At 46.1% G+C, this 20,239-nt stretch overlaps 1 protein-coding gene across 10 annotated transcripts in view; it reads right to left on the bottom strand.

The window, feature by feature from the left end:
- The window catches only part of HECW1 (HECT, C2 and WW domain containing E3 ubiquitin protein ligase 1), a 785,299-nt gene that overhangs the window by 210,690 nt on the left and 554,370 nt on the right, over positions 1–20,239 (bottom strand). For all 10 annotated transcript variants that reach the window (XM_063922467.1, XM_063922469.1, XM_063922471.1 and 7 more), the window contains one exon: positions 16,170–16,339. In XM_063922467.1, coding sequence (XP_063778537.1) covers positions 16,170–16,339 — 170 coding nt within the window. The remainder of the gene's footprint in view (positions 1–16,169; positions 16,340–20,239) is intronic.

Here is a 20,239-nt window from a genome sequence, read left to right on the forward strand (position 1 = left end):
GGTACTGTAATGGCACTAATACTAATACTAATGGCACTCATGTGAAACCGGTAACACTAAATGCACACAGGGGTATACTTTTATACATTTTACAACTTTCTCCTCGCCCCCTTCTTATGCATACCTTGATAAATACTCCCTATCCAAATCTCTTATCAGGTCATAATATACAGTATGTCACAAATCTGATGTTCTTTTACGTTTTATTTGGTGTGTGGAAGGGGGTAGTCTTATACGGCGAGTATATAACAAACTCTATATTTTGAGTGGAAATGTTGGGGGTCGTCTTATATGCCCAGTCGTCTTATACGCCGGCAAATACGGTATTCTTTAAATTGGCTATAATCAAATGAGGGTTTAAAACCAATCAATAAAAATAATAAAATGAGGCAAGCGGGGGGAAGGGGCGTTACTATTGTGTTTAGAGGCACGCTCACATGTTAGTCCGCCCCTGGCTGCAGGCTGTGATTATGTAATTTGTAGAGCCACGTCCCTGCACCTCTCACCTGTACTTCTCTTGGGCAGGAGAAATCATACATAGGCAAGTAAGGCCTACCCAGCTTCTGAATCGCACACAATGCTGATGTTCACGGAGTTGCGCAATGTTTTGCCGCTGTACGTGTGTGACAATTTGTACAGTGCATGCATCCATGCACAGAGGGGTTACTATTGAGACATATGTTTTCAGGAATGTATTGGATATGTCATGCCCAGTGATTTGGAGGTGGTTATTCAGACGCACATTGGAGGCCATACTCTGACGAACAATCTGCACAAAAGCGCTCCATTTTATCGTTTTAATCTGCATCTAGCAAGGGGTTGGCGAAAGTTTGAATAAGCGACCAATTGGTGCTTCTATAGACGGACTAAGTGGTATTACTGCGTATGCTCAAAGTAGGCATCTCTGTCCTTGCACATTCAGAGGCATGCTCGTATACCTGTGGAAGAGCTGATACTAAAATTACCTGATGCTACAACGGCGCAAGGACCTAAAGCAGCGCTGAAATGTGATACTCAGTGTGAGCTCTTTTATCCTCACTAATGGACTTAACCTTATAAAGACTTCAAAGGTGGTGGAGACTGTCCCTTTAGTTTTATGGTGCCCATACACTTGTGTGATTGAGCGCGATGCGATATCGCACCGCGATTACTATTGAAGCTCCCCGTGCGATAAATCACGTCAAAAGTGTTTTTTTTTGTGCATTCGATGCGCATACAATCATTCTATTTATCGCATGCCCCTTGTGACCAGAAATGGGTGGTGGGGAGTGTCCAGGAAGTGAGCTAAATAACTCACAGTTTGCACATAGCAGTGCGATAAATCGAATGTGGCAAAAACAGCATGCGATCGCACCTGCGATCCGATAAATATTAAGTGCAGCACATAATATCTTGAGATGAGAGATTCGACCAGCGTGCCCGCGCATCGCATCGTGGGGACACATTCAATGTGCATACAATCCTGCAATCTATCGCACCGATGCGGTCGAAATCGTAGGGTTGTACCAGATATCTCACAAGTGTATGGGCACTAGTGATGAGCGGGTTCGGTTCCTCGGAAACCGAACCCCCCCGAACTTCACCCATTTTACACGGGTCCGAGGCATACTCAGATTCTCCCGTATGGCTAGGTTAACGCGAGCGCGCCCGAACGTAATCATCCCGCTGTCGGATTCTCGCGAGATTCGGATTCTATATAAGCAGCCGCGCGTCGCCGCCATTTTCACTTGTGCAGTGGAAATGTTAGGGAGAGGACGTGGCTGGCGTCCTCTCCGTTTATTGTTGAACTTGATTGTGCTTTATTGCTTAATTGTGGGGAGGACTGGGGAGCAGCTGTATAATATAGGAGGAGTACAGTGCAGAGTTTTGCTGATCAGTGACCACCAGTTTTATCCGTTCTCTGCCTGAAAAAAACGCTCCTTATCTGTGCTCAGTGTGCTGCATATATCTGTGCTCACACTGCTTAATTGTGGGGACTGGGGAGCAGCTGTATAATATAGGAGGAGTACAGTGCAGAGTTTTGCTGACAGTGACCACCAGTATACGTTGTCTGCCTGAAAAACACTCCATATCTGTGCTCAGTGTGCTGCATATATCTGTGCTCACACTGATTCATTGTGGGCACTGGGGACCACCAGTATATTATATAGGAGGAGTACAGTGCAGAGTTTTGCTGACCAGTGACCACCAGTATACGTTGTCTAACTGAAAAACACTCCATATCTTTGCTGCATTGTAGTATATAGTAGAGATGAGCGGGTTCGGTTTCTCTGAATCCGAACCCGCCCGAACTTCATGTTTTTTTTCACGGGTCCGAGCGACTCGGATCTTCCCGCCTTGCTCGGTTAACCCGAGCGCGCCCGAACGTCATCATGACGCTGTCGGATTCTCGCGAGGCTCGGATTCTATCGCGAGACTCGGATTCTATATAAGGAGCCGCGCGTCGCCGCCATTTTCACACGTGCATTGAGATTGATAGGGAGAGGACGTGGCTGGCGTCCTCTCCATTTAGATTAGGGTTGAGAGAGAGAGAGAGAGAGATTGACCTGAGGCTGTGATACTGTAGAAGAGAGTGCAGAGTTTAGTGACTGACGACCACAGTGACCACCAGACAGTGCAGTTGTTTGTTTTATTTAATATATCCGTTCTCTGCCTGAAAAAAACGATACACACAGTGACTCAGTCACATACCATATCTGTGTGCACTGCTCAGCCCAGTGTGCTGCATCAATGTATATATATATCTGACTGTGCTCAGCTCACACAGCTTATAATTGTGGGGGAGACTGGGGAGCACTGCAGTGCCAGTTATAGGTTATAGCAGGAGCCAGGAGTACATAATATTATATTAAAATTAAACAGTGCACACTTTTGCTGCAGGAGTGCCACTGCCAGTGTGACTAGTGACCAGTGACCTGACCACCAGTATATATAATATTAGTAGTATACTATCTCTTTATCAACCAGTCTATATTAGCAGCAGACACAGTACAGTGCGGTAGTTCACGGCTGTGGCTACCTCTGTGTCGGCACTCGGCAGCCCGTCCATAATTGTATATACCACCTAACCGTGGTTTTTTTTTCTTTCTTTATAGTCATACTAGTTACGAGTATACTATCTCTTTATCAACCAGTCTATATTAGCAGCAGACACAGTACAGTGCGGTAGTTCACGGCTGTGGCTACCTCTGTGTCGGCACTCGGCAGCCCGTCCATAATTGTATATACCACCTAACCGTGGTTTTTTTTTCTTTCTTTATACATACATACTAGTTACGAGTATACTATCTCTTTATCAACCAGTCTATATTAGCAGCAGACACAGTACAGTGCGGTAGTTCACGGCTGTGGCTACCTCTGTGTCGGCACTCGGCAGCCCGTCCATAATTGTATATACCACCTAACCGTGGTTTTTTTTTCTTTCTTTATACATACATACTAGTTACGAGTATACTATCTCTTTATCAACCAGTCTATATTAGCAGCAGACACAGTACAGTGCGGTAGTTCACGGCTGTGGCTACCTCTGTGTCGGCACTCGGCAGCCCGTCCATAATTGTATATACCACCTAACCGTGGTTTTTTTTTCTTTCTTTATACATACATACTAGTTACGAGTATACTATCTCTTTATCAACCAGTCTATATATTAGCAGCAGACACAGTACAGTGCGGTAGTTCACGGCTGTGGCTACCTCTGTGTCGGCACTCGGCAGCCCGTCCATAATTGTATATACCACCTAACCGTGGTTTTTTTTTCTTTCTTTATACATACATACTAGTTACGAGTATACTATCTCTTTATCAACCAGTCTATATTAGCAGCAGACACAGTACAGTGCGGTAGTTCACGGCTGTGGCTACCTCTGTGTCGGCACTCGGCAGCCCGTCCATAATTGTATATACCACCTAACCGTGGTTTTTTTTTCTTTCTTTATACATACATACTAGTTACGAGTATACTATCTCTTTATCAACCAGTCTATATATTAGCAGCAGACACAGTACAGTGCGGTAGTTCACGGCTGTGGCTACCTCTGTGTCGGCACTCGGCAGCCCGTCCATAATTGTATATACCACCTAACCGTGGTTTTTTTTTCTTTCTTTATAGTCATACTAGTTACGAGTATACTATCTCTTTATCAACCAGTCTATATTAGCAGCAGACACAGTACAGTGCGGTAGTTCACGGCTGTGGCTACCTCTGTGTCGGCACTCGGCAGCCCGTCCATAATTGTATATACCACCTAACCGTGGTTTTTTTTTCTTTCTTTATACATACATACTAGTTACGAGTATACTATCTCTTTATCAACCAGTCTATATATTAGCAGCAGACACAGTACAGTGCGGTAGTTCACGGCTGTGGCTACCTCTGTGTCGGCACTCGGCAGCCCGTCCATAATTGTATATACCACCTAACCGTGGTTTTTTTTTCTTTCTTTATAGTCATACTAGTTACGAGTATACTATCTCTTTATCAACCAGTCTATATTAGCAGCAGACACAGTACAGTGCGGTAGTTCACGGCTGTGGCTACCTCTGTGTCGGCACTCGGCAGCCCGTCCATAATTGTATATACCACCTAACCGTGGTTTTTTTTTCTTTCTTTATACATACATACTAGTTACGAGTATACTATCTCTTTATCAACCAGTCTATATATTAGCAGCAGACACAGTACAGTGCGGTAGTTCACGGCTGTGGCTACCTCTGTGTCGGCACTCGGCAGCCCGTCCATAATTGTATATACCACCTAACCGTGTTTTTTTTTTCTTTCTTTATAGTCATACTAGTTACGAGTATACTATCTCTTTATCAACCAGTCTATATTAGCAGCAGACACAGTACAGTGCGGTAGTTCATGGCTGTGGCTACCTCTGTGTCGGCACTCGGCAGCCCGTCCATAATTGTATATACCACCTAACCGTGGTTTTTTTTTCTTTCTTTATACATACATACTAGTTACGAGTATACTATCTCTTTATCAACCAGTCTATATTAGCAGCAGACACAGTACAGTGCGGTAGTTCACGGCTGTGGCTACCTCTGTGTCGGCACTCGGCAGCCCGTCCATAATTGTATATACCACCTAACCGTGGTTTTTTTTTCTTTCTTTATACATACATACTAGTTACGAGTATACTATCTCTTTATCAACCAGTCTATATATTAGCAGCAGACACAGTACAGTGCGGTAGTTCACGGCTGTGGCTACCTCTGTGTCGGCACTCGGCAGCCCGTCCATAATTGTATATACCACCTAACCGTGGTTTTTTTTCTTTCTTTATACATACATACTAGTTACGAGTATACTATCTCTTTATCAACCAGTCTATATATTAGCAGCAGACACAGTACAGTGCGGTAGTTCACGGCTGTGGCTACCTCTGTGTCGGCACTCGGCAGCCCGTCCATAATTGTATATACCACCTAACCGTGTTTTTTTTTTCTTTCTTTATACATACATACTAGTTACGAGTATACTATCTCTTTATCAGCCAGTCTATATATTAGCAGCAGACACAGTACAGTGCGGTAGTTCACGGCTGTGGCTACCTCTGTGTCGGCACTCGGCAGCCCGTCCATAATTGTATATACCACCTAACCGTGGTTTTTTTTTCTTTCTTTATACATACATACTAGTTACGAGTATACTATCTCTTTATCAACCAGTCTATATATTAGCAGCAGACACAGTACAGTGCGGTAGTTCACGGCTGTGGCTACCTCTGTGTCGGCACTCGGCAGCCCGTCCATAATTGTATACTAGTATCCAATCCATCCATCTCCATTGTTTACCTGAGGTGCCTTTTAGTTGTGCCTATTAAAATATGGAGAACAAAAATGTTGAGGTTCCAAAATTAGGGAAAGATCAAGATCCACTTCCACCTCGTGCTGAAGCTGCTGCCACTAGTCATGGCCGAGACGATGAAATGCCAGCAACGTCGTCTGCCAAGGCCGATGCCCAATGTCATAGTACAGAGCATGTCAAATCCAAAACACCAAATATCAGTAAAAAAAGGACTCCAAAACCTAAAATAAAATTGTCGGAGGAGAAGCGTAAACTTGCCAATATGCCATTTACCACACGGAGTGGCAAGGAACGGCTGAGGCCCTGGCCTATGTTCATGGCTAGTGGTTCAGCTTCACATGAGGATGGAAGCACTCAGCCTCTCGCTAGAAAAATGAAAAGACTAAAGCTGGCAAAAGCAGTAGCACCGCAAAGAACTGTGCGTTCTTCGAAATCCCAAATCCACAAGGAGAGTCCGACTCCAATTGTGTCGGTTGCGATGCCTGACCTTCCCAACACTGGACGTGAAGAGCATGCGCCTTCCACCATTTGCACGCCCCCTGCAAGTGATGGAAGGAGCACCCGCAGTCCAGTTCCTGATAGTCAGATTGAAGATGTCAGTGTTGAAGTACACCAGGATGAGGAGGATATGGGTGTTGCTGGCGCTGGGGAGGAAATTGACCAGGAGGATTCTGATGGTGAGGTGGTTTGTTTAAGTCAGGCACCCGGGGAGACACCTGTTGTCCGTGGTAGGAATATGGCCGTTGACATGCCTGGTGAAAATACCAAAAAAATCAGCTCTTCGGTGTGGAAGTATTTCACCAGAAATGCGGACAACAGGTGTCAAGCCGTGTGTTCCCTTTGTCAAGCTGTAATAAGTAGGGGTAAGGACGTTAACCACCTCGGAACATCCTCCCTTATACGTCACCTGCAGCGCATTCATAATAAGTCAGTGACAAGTTCAAAAACTTTGGGTGACAGCGGAAGCAGTCCACTGACCAGTAAATCCCTTCCTCTTGTAACCAAGCTCACGCAAACCACCCCACCAACTCCCTCAGTGTCAATTTCCTCCTTCCCCAGGAATGCCAATAGTCCTGCAGGCAATGTCACTGGCAATTCTGACGAGTCCTCTCCTGCCTGGGATTCCTCCGATGCATCCTTGCGTGTAACGCCTACTGCTGCTGGCGCTGCTGTTGTTGCTGCTGGGAGTCGATGGTCATCCCAGAGGGGAAGTCGTAAGCCCACTTGTACTACTTCCAGTAAGCAATTGACTGTTCAACAGTCCTTTGCGAGGAAGATGAAATATCACAGCAGTCATCCTGCTGCAAAGCGGATAACTGAGGCCTTGACAACTATGTTGGTGTTAGACGTGCGTCCGGTATCCGCCGTTAGTTCACAGGGAACTAGACAATTTATTGAGGCAGTGTGCCCCCGTTACCAAATACCATCTAGGTTCCACTTCTCTAGGCAGGCGATACCGAGAATGTACACGGACGTCAGAAAAAGACTCACCAGTGTCCTAAAAAATGCAGTTGTACCCAATGTCCACTTAACCACGGACATGTGGACAAGTGGAGCAGGGCAGGGTCAGGACTATATGACTGTGACAGCCCACTGGGTAGATGTATGGACTCCCGCCGCAAGAACAGCAGCGGCGGCACCAGTAGCAGCATCTCGCAAACGCAAACTCTTTCCTAGGCAGGCTACGCTTTGTATCACCGCTTTCCAGAATACGCACACAGCTGAAAACCTCTTACGGCAACTGAGGAAGATCATCGCGGAATGGCTTACCCCAATTGGACTCTCCTGTGGATTTGTGGCATCGGACAACGCCAGCAATATTGTGTGTGCATTAAATATGGGCAAATTCCAGCACGTCCCATGTTTTGCACATACCTTGAATTTGGTGGTGCAGAATTTTTTAAAAAACGACAGGGGCGTGCAAGAGATGCTGTCGGTGGCCAGAAGAATTGCGGGACACTTTCGGCGTACAGGCACCACGTACAGAAGACTGGAGCACCACCAAAAACTACTGAACCTGCCCTGCCATCATCTGAAGCAAGAAGTGGTAACGAGGTGGAATTCAACCCTCTATATGCTTCAGAGGTTGGAGGAGCAGCAAAAGGCCATTCAAGCCTATACAATTGAGCACGATATAGTAGGTGGAATGCACCTGTCTCAAGCGCAGTGGAGAATGATTTCAACGTTGTGCAAGGTTCTGATGCCCTTTGAACTTGCCACACGTGAAGTCAGTTCAGACACTGCCAGCCTGAGTCAGGTCATTCCCCTCATCAGGCTTTTGCAGAAGAAGCTGGAGACATTGAAGGAGGAGCTAACACGGAGCGATTCCGCTAGGCATGTGGGACTTGTGGATGGAGCCCTTAATTCGCTTAACAAGGATTCACGGGTGGTCAATCTGTTGAAATCAGAGCACTACATTTTGGCCACCGTGCTCGATCCTAGATTTAAAGCCTACCTTGGATCTCTCTTTCCGGCAGACACAAGTCTGCTGGGGTTGAAAGACCTGCTGGTGACAAAATTGTCAAGTCAAGCGGAACGCGACCTGTCAACATCTCCTCCTTCACATTCTCCCGCAACTGGGGGTGCGAGGAAAAGGCTCAGAATTCCGAGCCCACCCGCTGGCGGTGATGCAGGGCAGTCTGGAGCGACTGCTGATGCTGACATCTGGTCCGGACTGAAGGACCTGACAACGATTACGGACATGTCGTCTACTGTCACTGCATATGATTCTCTCAACATTGATAGAATGGTGGAGGATTATATGAGTGACCGCATCCAAGTAGGCACGTCACACAGTCCGTACTTATACTGGCAGGAAAAAGAGGCAATTTGGAGGCCCTTGCACAAACTGGCTTTATTCTACCTAAGTTGCCCTCCCACAAGTGTGTACTCCGAAAGAGTGTTTAGTGCCGCCGCTCACCTTGTCAGCAATCGGCGTACGAGGTTACATCCAGAAAATGTGGAGAAGATGATGTTCATTAAAATGAATTATAATCAATTCCTCCGCGGAGACATTGACCAGCAGCAATTGCCTCCACAAAGTACACAGGGAGCTGAGATGGTGGATTCCAGTGGGGACGAATTGATAATCTGTGAGGAGGGGGATGTACACGGTGATATATCGGAGGGTGATGATGAGGTGGACATCTTGCCTCTGTAGAGCCAGTTTGTGCAAGGAGAGATTAATTGCTTCTTTTTTGGGGGGGGTCCAAACCAACCCGTCATATCAGTCACAGTCGTGTGGCAGACCCTGTCACTGAAATGATGGGTTGGTTAAAGTGTGCATGTCCTGTTTTGTTTATACAACATAAGGGTGGGTGGGAGGGCCCAAGGACAATTCCATCTTGCACCTCTTTTTTCTTTTCTTTTTCTTTGCGTCATGTGCTGTTTGGGGAGGGTTTTTTGGAAGGGACATCCTGCGTGACACTGCAGTGCCACTCCTAGATGGGCCCGGTGTTTGTGTCGGCCACTAGGGTCGCTTATCTTACTCACACAGCTACCTCATTGCGCCTCTTTTTTTCTTTGCGTCATGTGCTGTTTGGGGAGGGTTTTTTGGAAGGGACATCCTGCGTGACACTGCAGTGACACTCCTAGATGGGCCCGGTGTTTGTGTCGGCCACTAGGGTCGCTTATCTTACTCACACAGCTACCTCATTGCGCCTCTTTTTTTCTTTGCGTCATGTGCTGTTTGGGGAGGGTTTTTTGGAAGGGACATCCTGCGTGACACTGCAGTGCCACTCCTAGATGGGCCCGGTGTTTGTGTCGGCCACTAGGGTCGCTAATCTTACTCACACAGCTACCTCATTGCGCCTCTTTTTTTCTTTGCGTCATGTGCTGTTTGGGGAGGGTTTTTTGGAAGGGCCATCCTGCGTGACACTGCAGTGACACTCCTAGATGGGCCCGGTGTTTGTGTCGGCCACTAGGGTCGCTTATCTTACTCACACAGCGACCTCGGTGCAAATTTTAGGACTAAAAATAATATTGTGAGGTGTGAGGTATTCAGAATAGACTGAAAATGAGTGGAAATTATGGTTTTTGAGGTTAATAATACTTTGGGATCAAAATGACCGCCAAATTCTATGATTTAAGCTGTTTTTTAGGTTTTTTGGAAAAAAACACCCGAATCCAAAACACACCCGAATCCGACAAAAAAAATTCGGTGAGGTTTTGTCAAAACGCGGTCGAACCCAAAACACGGCCGCGGAACCGAACCCAAAACCAAAACACAAAACCCGAAAAATTTCCGGCGCTCATCTCTAGTATATAGTAGGAGTACAGTGCATAATTTTGCTGACCACCAGTATATAATATATAGGAGTACGATACAGAAGGCCACTGCTGTACCTACCTCTGTGTCGTCAAGTATACTATCCATCCATACCTGTGGTGCATTTCAGTTTTGCACAGTTTGCTGACCACCAGTATATAATATATATAGCAGTACGGTACAGTAGGCCACTGCTGTACCTACCTCTGTGTCGTCAAGTATACTATCCATCCATACCTGTGGTGCATTTCAGTTTTGCACAGTTTGCTGACCACCAGTATATAATATATATAGCAGTACGGTACAGTAGGCCACTGCTGTACCTACCTCTGTGTCGTCAAGTATACTATCCATCCATACCTGTGGTGCATTTCAGTTTTGCACAGTTTGCTGACCACCAGTATATAATATATATAGCAGTACGGTACAGTAGGCCACTGCTGTACCTACCTCTGTGTCGTCAAGTATACTATCCATCCATACCTGTGGTGCATTTCAGTTTTGCACAGTTTGCTGACCACCTGTATATAATATATATAGCAGTACGGTACAGTAGGCCACTGCTGTACCTACCTCTGTGTCGTCAAGTATACTATCCATCCATACCTGTGGTGCATTTCAGTTTTGCACAATTTGCTGACCACCAGTATATAATATATATAGCAGTACGGTACAGTAGGCCACTGCTGTACCTACCTCTGTGTCGTCAAGTATACTATCCATCCATACCTGTGGTGCATTTCAGTTTTGCACAGTTTGCTGACCACCAGTATATAATATATATAGCAGTACGGTACAGTAGGCCACTGCTGTACCTACCTCTGTGTCGTCAAGTATACTATCCATCCATACCTGTGGTGCATTTCAGTTGTGCGCAGTATATATAGTAGTAGGCCATTGCTATTGATACTGGCATATAATTCCACACATTAAAAAATGGAGACCAAAAATGTGGAGGTTAAAATAGGGAAAGATCAAGATCCACTTCCACCTCGTGCTGAAGCTGCTGCCACTAGTCACGGCCGAGACGATGAAATGCCATCAACGTCGTCTGCCAAGGCCGATGCCCAATGTCATAGTAGAGAGCATGTAAAATCCAAAACACAAAAGTTCAGTAAAATGACCCAAAAATCTAAATTGAAAGCGTCTGAGGAGAAGCGTAAACTTGCCAATATGCCATTTACGACACGGAGTGGCAAGGAACGGCTGAGGCCCTGGCCTATGTTCATGGCTAGTGGTTCAGCTTCACATGAGGATGGAAGCACTCATCCTCTCGCTAGAAAAATGAAAAGACTTAAGCTGGCAAAAGCACAGCAAAGAACTGTGCGTTCTTCTAAATCACAAATCCCCAAGGAGAGTCCAATTGTGTCGGTTGCGATGCCTGACCTTCCCAACACTGGACGGGAAGAGCTTGCGCCTTCCACCATTTGCACGCCCCCTGCAAGTGCTGGAAGGAGCACCCGCAGTCCAGTTCCTGATAGTCAAATTGAAGATGTCACTGTTGAAGTACACCAGGATGAGGATATGGGTGTTGCTGGTGCTGGGGAGGAAATTGACAAGGAGGATTCTGATGGTGAGGTGGTTTGTTTAAGTCAGGCACCCGGGGAGACACCTGTTGTCCGTGGGACGAATATGGCCATTGACATGCCTGGTCAAAATACAAAAAAAATCACCTCTTCGTTGTGGAATTATTTCAACACAAATGCGGACAACAGGTGTCAAGCCGTGTGTTGCCTTTGTCAAGCTGTAAGAAGTAGGGGTAAGGACCTTAACCACCTCGGAACATCCTCCCTTATACGTAACGTCACCTGCAGCGCATTCATCATAAGTCAGTGACAAGTTCAAAAACTTTGGATGACAGCGGAAGCAGTCCACTGACCACTAAATCCCTTCCTCTTGTAACCAAGCTCCTGCAAACCACACCACCAACTCCCTCAGTGTCAATTTCCACCTTACACAGGAAATCCAATAGTCCTGCAGGCCATGTCACTGGCAAGTATGATGAGTCCTCTCCTGCCTGGGATTCCTCCGATGCATCCTTGAGTGTAACGCCTACTGCTGCTGTTGTTGCTGCTGGGAGTCGATCGTCATCCCAGAGGGGAAGTCGGAAGACCACTTGTACTACTTCCAGTAAGCAATTGACTGTCCAACAGTCCTTTGCGAGGAAGATGAAATATCACAGCAGTCATCCTGCTGCAAAGCGGATAACTCAGGCCTTGGCAGCCTGGGCGGTGAGAAACGTGGTTCCAGTATCCACCGTTAATTCAGAGGCAACTAGAGACTTGATTGAGGTACTGTGTCCCCGGTACCAAATACCATCTAGGTTCCATTTCTCTAGGCAGGCGATACCGAAAATGTACACAGATGTCAGAAAAAGAGTCACCAGTGTCCTAAAAAATGCAGTTGTACCCAATGTCCACTTAACCACGGACATGTGGACAAGTGGAGCAGGGCAGACTCAGGACTATATGACTGTGACAGCCCAATGGGTAGATGTATTGCCTCCCGCAGCAAGAACAGCAGCGGCGGCACCAGTAGCAGCATCTCGCAAACGCCAACTCGTTCCTAGGCAGGCTACGCTTTGTATCACCGCTTTCCAGAAGAGGCACACAGCTGACAACCTCTTACGGAAACTGAGGAAGATCATCGCAGAATGGCTTACCCCAATTGGACTCTCCTGGGGATTTGTGACATCGGACAACGCCAGCAATATTGTGTGTGCATTACATCTGGGCAAATTTCAGCACGTCCCATGTTTTGCACATACATTGAATTTGGTGGTGCAGAATTATTTAAAAAACGACAGGGGTGTGCAAGAGATGCTGTCGGTGGCCACTTTCGGCATTCAGCCACCGCGTGCCGAAGACTGGAGCACCACCAAACATTCCTGAACCTGCCCTGCCATCATCTGAAGCAAGACGTGGTAACGAGGTGGAATTCAACCCTCTATATGCTTCAGAGGATGGAGGAGCAGCAAAAGGCCATTCAAACCTATACATCTGCCCACGATATAGGCAAAGGAGGGGGAATGCACCTGACTCAAGCGCAGTGGAGAATGATTTCAACGTTGTGCAAGGTTCTGCAACCCTTTGAACTTGCCACACGTGAAGTCAGTTCAGACACTGCCAGCCTGAGTCAGGTCATTCCCCTCATCAGGCTTTTGCAGAAGAAGCTGGAGACATTGAAGGAGGAGCTAAAACAGAGCGATTCCGCTAGGCATGTGGGACTTGTGGATGGAGCCCTTAATTCGCTTAACCAGGATTCACGGGTGGTCAATCTGTTGAAATCAGAGCACTACATTTTGGCCACCGTGCTCGATCCTAGATTTAAAACCTACGTTGTATCTCACTTTCCGGCAGACACAAGTCTGCAGAGGTTCATAGACCTGCTGGTGAGAAAATTGTCAAGTCAAGCGGAACGTGACCCGTCAACATCTCCTCCTTCACATTCTCCCGCAACTGGGGGTGCGAGGAAAAGGCTAAGAATTCCGAGCCCACCCGCTGGCGGTGATGCAGGGCAGTTTGGAGCGAGTGCTGACATTTGGTCCGGACTGAAGGACCTGCCAACGATTACTGACATGTCGTCTACTGTCACTTCATATGATTCTCTCACCATTGAAAGAATGGTGGAGGATTATATGAGTGACCGCATCCAAGTAGGCACGTCAGACAGTCCGTACGTATACTGGCAGGAAAAAGAGGCAATTTGGAGGCCCTTGCACAAACTGGCTTTATTCTAGCTAAGTTGCCCTCCCTCCAGTGTGTACTCCGAAAGAGTGTTTAGCGCAGCCGCTCACCTTGTCAGCAATCGGCGTACGAGGTTACTTCCAGAAAATGTGGAGAAGATGATGTTCATCAAAATGAATTATAATCAATTCCTCCGTGGAGACATTCACCAGCAGCAATTGCCTCCAGAAAGTACACAGGGACCTGAGATGGTGGATTCCAGTGGGGACGAATTAATAATCTGTGAGGAGGGGGATGTACACAGTGAAAGGGGTGAGGAATTGGAGGATGATGATGAGGTGGACATCTTGCCTCTGTAGAGCCAGTTTGTGCAAGGAGAGATTGATTGCTTCTTTTTTTGGTGGGGGCCCAAACCAACCAGTCATTTCAGTCACAGTCGTGTGGCAGACCCTGTCGCTGAAATGATGGGTTCGTTAAAGTGTGCATGTCCTGTTTATACAACATAAGGGTGGGTGGGAGGGCCCAAGGACAATTCCATCTTGCACCTCTTTTTTCTTTCATTTTTCTTTGCATCATGTGCTGTTTGGGGACAATTTTTTTGAAGTGCCATCCTGCCTGACACTGCAGTGCCACTCCTAGATGGGCCAGGTGTTTGTGTCGGCCACTTGTGTCGCTTAGCTTAGTCACACAGCGACCTTGATGCGCCTCTTTTTTTCTTTGCATCATGTGCTGTTTGGGGACAATTTTTTTGAAGTGCCATCCTGCCTGACACTGCAGTGCCACTCCTAGATGGGCCAGGTGTTTGTGTCGGCCACTTGGGTCGCTTAGCTTAGCCATCCAGCGACCTCTGTGCAAATTTTAGGACTAAAAATCATATTGTGAGGTGTGAGGTGTTCAGAATAGACTGAAAATGAGTGAAAATTATGGTTATTGAGGTTAATAATACTTTGGGATCAAAATGACCCCCAAATTCTATGATTTAAGCTGTTTTTGAGGGTTTTTTGTAAAATAAAACCGAATCCAAAACACACCTGAATCCGACAAAAATTTTTCAGGGAGGTTTTGCCAAAACGCGTCCGAATCCAAAACACGGCCGCGGAACCGAATCCAAAACCAAAACACAAAACCCGAAAAATGTCCGGTGCAAGTGCACATTATGCAGGAAAACATAGTTAGGCTTGAGCCAATTTAATACAAACATTCAAAATTCAAATTGTGCCATGTAATAAACACTACCGATGTGTCTGTTCTATATCATAATTAATTTAAGACATAAATGAAGCTGTAGGTACTGTCTTGACAAAGAGCTTGGACTCGAAATGCGTCAGTGGTAGATGACAGGAGTAACTTGCGGTGGAGAATTGGTAGAGTCTGCTCTAGACTTTTGTGGGAACAGAATCAGAGGTTGGCGCTCCAGATCCTCCATCTATATACCATCTACGTGCTTCTGTGACACAGTTTCTGGAAAATGCCTCTATTCTTATTACAATTTTTATAAATACATTCCTATGTTTTATATTCGAAAAATAAAACTCTTGGAAAGTACTGTGCCATTTTGGTAGGAACTTTTGTAGGAGGAAATTACAGTAATTACAAGTATTCAGCTAAAGCTACATTAAAAAGAAGAAATTAAATGAAAGTGAACATCATATATAGTGTAGTGTCTATAATTTTGAAAGCTCTAGGGTGGAACCAGGATAAAAAATAGGCTGCTGTGCATGTTGTGACGCACCAGAAGTGATCTCCACCACTTATTCTTCTAATAAAGTAAGCTGTAGACAAAGTATAACAAGCAACTTTCTGTGATTAATGTAATAAAGTATGTAAATATAATTAGGATGTGGAGTTGGAAGTACTGTAAATTGGGGGTACATTACTCGTTAAGTAATATGCAAGTAATTGTTTTTGCGCATCTTGAGTTGCGCAGTCCTCAGCATCAGCTCCATATGTGCCTGATTTACTAGTAGTCATCATCAGTGTGTACTTGCATCAGCTAAATGGAGAAGATACATCTAATAGCAGGCGTGTATCGTTTACAGGAACGAGCTGGTCTGCATGAGTTGCATTTCCTTCAATACAACAGTAGTACCTAAATGACAAAGTCAGAATTTATACACATCCGCCTCCAAATGCTATATACATTATTTTCATAAAGTTATGAAAAGATAAATGCACAAGGTTGAACTCTTGTTACTATTATAACAAATAAGACTGGAAGAAAATTTGATATCAAGTTGTAAACTTTAAATTAATAAAGGAGGTTGTCCTAAGGTGTTAGTGGGCAGAATCTAAATGTGATATTTGTATTTTTCACGGTCACCATGCTCAGTTGTGAGCTGTGGATAAATTATCACTGCACTGTTGCATTTACCAGGCTCACAAGTGAGGCTTAGTGACTAACCTCTCTTTTCCAGACAGGGTTGACTGTGTTGCATATAATCTTTGACCTCTTCTCCTGGCCATGGTGAGGAAGAGCAGGAAAGATGCTGTGTTTCCCCGGCTGGATGGATATTTTCAGGTATGGGTCTGGATTGAAGAACATCCCTTTTTTTAAACCCAAAGCTTGAAAGTCTGAAAAAAAAAAATCATGTTAAATTGATAGATATGTTAGGCCTCTTATGTTAAGAATTGTTTTGCAAGCTGCGCTTCATAATTGAGATAGCTGGCAGTACTACCAAATGGTGGGAATCTGTAGTAAATAGTGGTATCAGAGGCTTTACATTTTTGCCATGTACAATCCCAGGGAAAAGCAGAGTGTGTGCATAGCAATACAGGTTGACATAATGATAGCATTATGGAAGTTACAGTTTTTACAGTATGACGTCATACTCTAACCAAGCTCCATTTGAGTAGGAATAAAGCCTGAGGGGTCTATTCACGAAGCATTGGGTTGTAAAGCTCAGCACTTCTGATCATGTTTATGCCCAATATTTCAGAGGGCAATGCTTTAACTAGCTGTGTATTGCTAGTAAATATTGGGCACAAACACACTGAGGACACTGTAGAAGACAGGAGTGCAAGTGAATTTCCACAAGTCATGGAGTGTCAGCTGCCATCTGTGGACAAAAACTAACTAGAAGGATTTAAGAATGAACTTCATCAAGTTATGATCTGGTATTCATTTCTGGGATTCAGTTTGATATTCCGATGGATAGGATGCTGGCGGTCAGCATCCCAACCGTCAGAATCCCGACAGCCCCATGGAAAGTATCCTAACCCTCCCCTGCCCCCTACCCTAACACACCCTGGTGGGTGCCTAATGCTCCCCGGTGGTGACTAAACCTTCCGGGTGGAGCCTAACCCTAACCCTATCTTCCCCCGCTGCCTAAACCTAACCCTCCCCGCTTGGTGCCTAACCCTAACCTTCCCTTCTAAGTGCCTAAACCTAACCCTTCCTCACTGATACCTCACCATACCCTTACCGTCCCTGCACCTAAACCCCCTTCTAATGCCTAAACCTAACTCCCCCACTTGGTGCCTAACCCTAACCTCCCCTTCTAAGTGCCTAAACCTAACCCTCCCTCCCCGATACTAAACATACCTTTTCTCATCCCTGCACCCTAACCCCCCTTCTAAAGCCTAAACCTAACTCCCTCCCTTCCCCCACGGCAGGATGCCAACATGTCCCGCTGGAAAAACGCTTGAGAATCTGGCTGTCTGCATTTTGACGCTGGGATCCCAAACTATGTCGGGATTTAGACGCCGGGGTTATGGTGTCCTTCAGCGAGGGTATTTTCAGCAAAAAGAATAATAAAAAGAGAACAGTAAGAAAGTACAATCCAATATTTACAATACACTTAGGGGTATATTCAATTAGAGTCGGAAACTGCCGTCTTGTCAGAAAGACGGCAGTTTCCGACTGGAATAGGTCGGAAGGGGTTCCGACCTATTCAATCCAGACTAATTTTTTTCTGAAAAGTCGGGAATTCCGACTTGTCGGAATACATGCAGATTGGAGGCTTCAGCCGTCAAGCCGCATGTATTGTTGGAAGCGGGGCCAAACCCGACAGGTTTTAACGCAGTTTCCGACAATGTCAATCCGACTTTAAAAAAAGTCGGATTGACACTGTCGGGAACGGGACAAACCCGAATAGAGAGCTGCCGGGTCCTTTCCGTCGGAAAAGACCCGACAGCAATTGAATATACCCCATAGTTGTCAATACAAAGTAAAAAAGTATGATGGACACATGCAAATAATGAGTAACAATGTGCGATGAAGGGACTGAGGCAGAACAAGGATAATGGGGGTAATTCAGATCTGATCGCAGCAGCAAATTTGTTAGCTGATGGGCAAAACCATGTGCACTGCAGGGGGGGGGGGGGCAGATATAAAATGTGCAGAGAGTTATATTTGGGTGGGGTGTGTTGAAACTGAAATGTAAATTGCAGTGTAAAAACATAGCAGCCAGTATTTACCCTGCACAGAAACAATATATACATAGTTACATAGTTGTTGATGTTGAAAAAAGACAAATGTCCATCAAGTTCAACCTGTATTATAATTTTTTTATTAATTAAATGCTGTATCCCTGGGTATTTTTTTCGCTAGGAAATTATCTAATCAATTTTTAAACTTACTGATTGAGTCCACCATTACTACCTTCTCTGGTAGAAGAGAATTCCAAATCCTTACTGTTCTTACTGTGAAGAACACTTTTCTCCATTGAGTATGGATTTTTTTCCTTCTAACCTCAAGGGGTGTCCTCGTGTCTTATATAGTGTTTTTTTAATAAACAAATCTTTTGATAATTCCTTGTATTGTCCCTTAATGTATTTATAGATATTAATAATGTCCCCTCTCAGTCGCCTCTTTTCCAGTGTGAACATATCTAACCTTTTAAGTCTTTCCTCATAATCCAGTGCCTCTAACCCCTTAACCAGTTTAGTGGCTCGCCTCTGAACCCTTTCGAGTTCCAAGATATCTTTTTTATAGTGAGGTGCCCAGCAGGGACGTGCAGTCAGAGGAGGCAGGGGAGGCAGTGCCTCCCCTGTCATAATGATTAAAATAATAAAAAGAAGATATTTATAACACAGTCTGTTGTAAATATCTTTTTTCATTATTTTAATAATTCCCCCCCCCCCTGTGGCTGCTTGTGAGGGTGGGAGGCAGCGGGAGAGGTGCCTCCCGCTGCTAACACTAAAACTCCGGGCAGCGGGGGGCGGGAAGGGGGCGGGGCGCAGCAATGGGCTATGAAAGCCCATTGAAAATGAATGGGGAAGCGGCACCTATACTGGTGCCGCAATGATGAATGCCCCGATGAATGCACGCCCCTGTCAGTGCCCCAGATGTGATTGGCCCAGCGGATCCAGTGCTGGATCCGCTGTCCAATCACTAGCGAGCCCCCTTCCCGGCTGCAGCGGGCGCCGTGGGCTGTGTGGGCGCCCGCTGCAGCCAGCGCCGCTGAGCGGCGCTACTATGGGAGAGACGTCATGAGTCATGACGTCTCTCCCATAGTACAGCAGAGACGAGCCGGCGGACGGAGACGGAGGACAGCGCTAATGGAGCTGCGCTGCTGGAGCGGTAAGTATGTGTGTGTTTTTTTTATTTTTTTTATGTGTGTGTTGGGGGCAGAGCAACAGGGGTTCAGCAACTGGGGGGCACAACAACAAGGGGCACAGCAACAGGGGCACAACTATAAGGGGCAGAGCAACAGGGGCACAGCAAAAGGGGCACAACTATAAGGGGCACGGCAAAAGAGGCACAACTATAAGGGGCACAGCAAAAGGGGCACAACTATAAGGGGCACAGCCAAAGCGGCACAACTATAAGGGGCACAGCAAAAGGGGCACAACTATAAGGGGCACAGCAAAAGGAGCACAACTATAAGGGGCACAGGAAAAGGGGCACAACTATAAGGGGCACAGCAAAAGGGGCACAACTATAAGGGGCACCGCAAAAGGGGCATAACTATAAGGGGCATAGCAAAAGGGGCACAACTATAAGTGGCACAACTATAAGGGGCACAGCAAAAGGGGCACAACTACAAGGGGCACAGACACAGGGGCACAACTATAAGGGGCACAGCAAAAGGGGCACAACTACAAGGGGCACAACTATAAGGGGCACAGCAAAAGGGGCACAACTACAAGGGGCACAGCAACAGGGGCACAACTATAAGGGGCACAGCAAAAGGGGCACAACTATAAGGGGCACAACTACAAGGGGCACAGCAAAAGGGGCACAACTACAAGGGGCACAGCATCAGGGGCACAACTATAAGGGGCACAGCAACAGGGGCACAGCAAAAGGGGCACAACTACAAGGGGCACAACTACAAGGGGCACAACTACAAGGGGCACAGCAACAGGGGCACAACTATAAGGGGCACAGCAACAGGGGCACAGCAAAAGGGGCACAACTACAAGGGGCACAGCAACTGGGGGGCACAACTACAAGGGGCACAGCAACTGTGGGTCACAACTACAAGGGGCACAGCAACTGGGGGGCACAACTACAAGGGGCACAGCAAC

This window comes from Pseudophryne corroboree, chromosome 5, assembly GCF_028390025.1.
Source record: "Pseudophryne corroboree isolate aPseCor3 chromosome 5, aPseCor3.hap2, whole genome shotgun sequence".
Classification (NCBI taxonomy): domain Eukaryota; kingdom Metazoa; phylum Chordata; class Amphibia; order Anura; family Myobatrachidae; genus Pseudophryne; species Pseudophryne corroboree.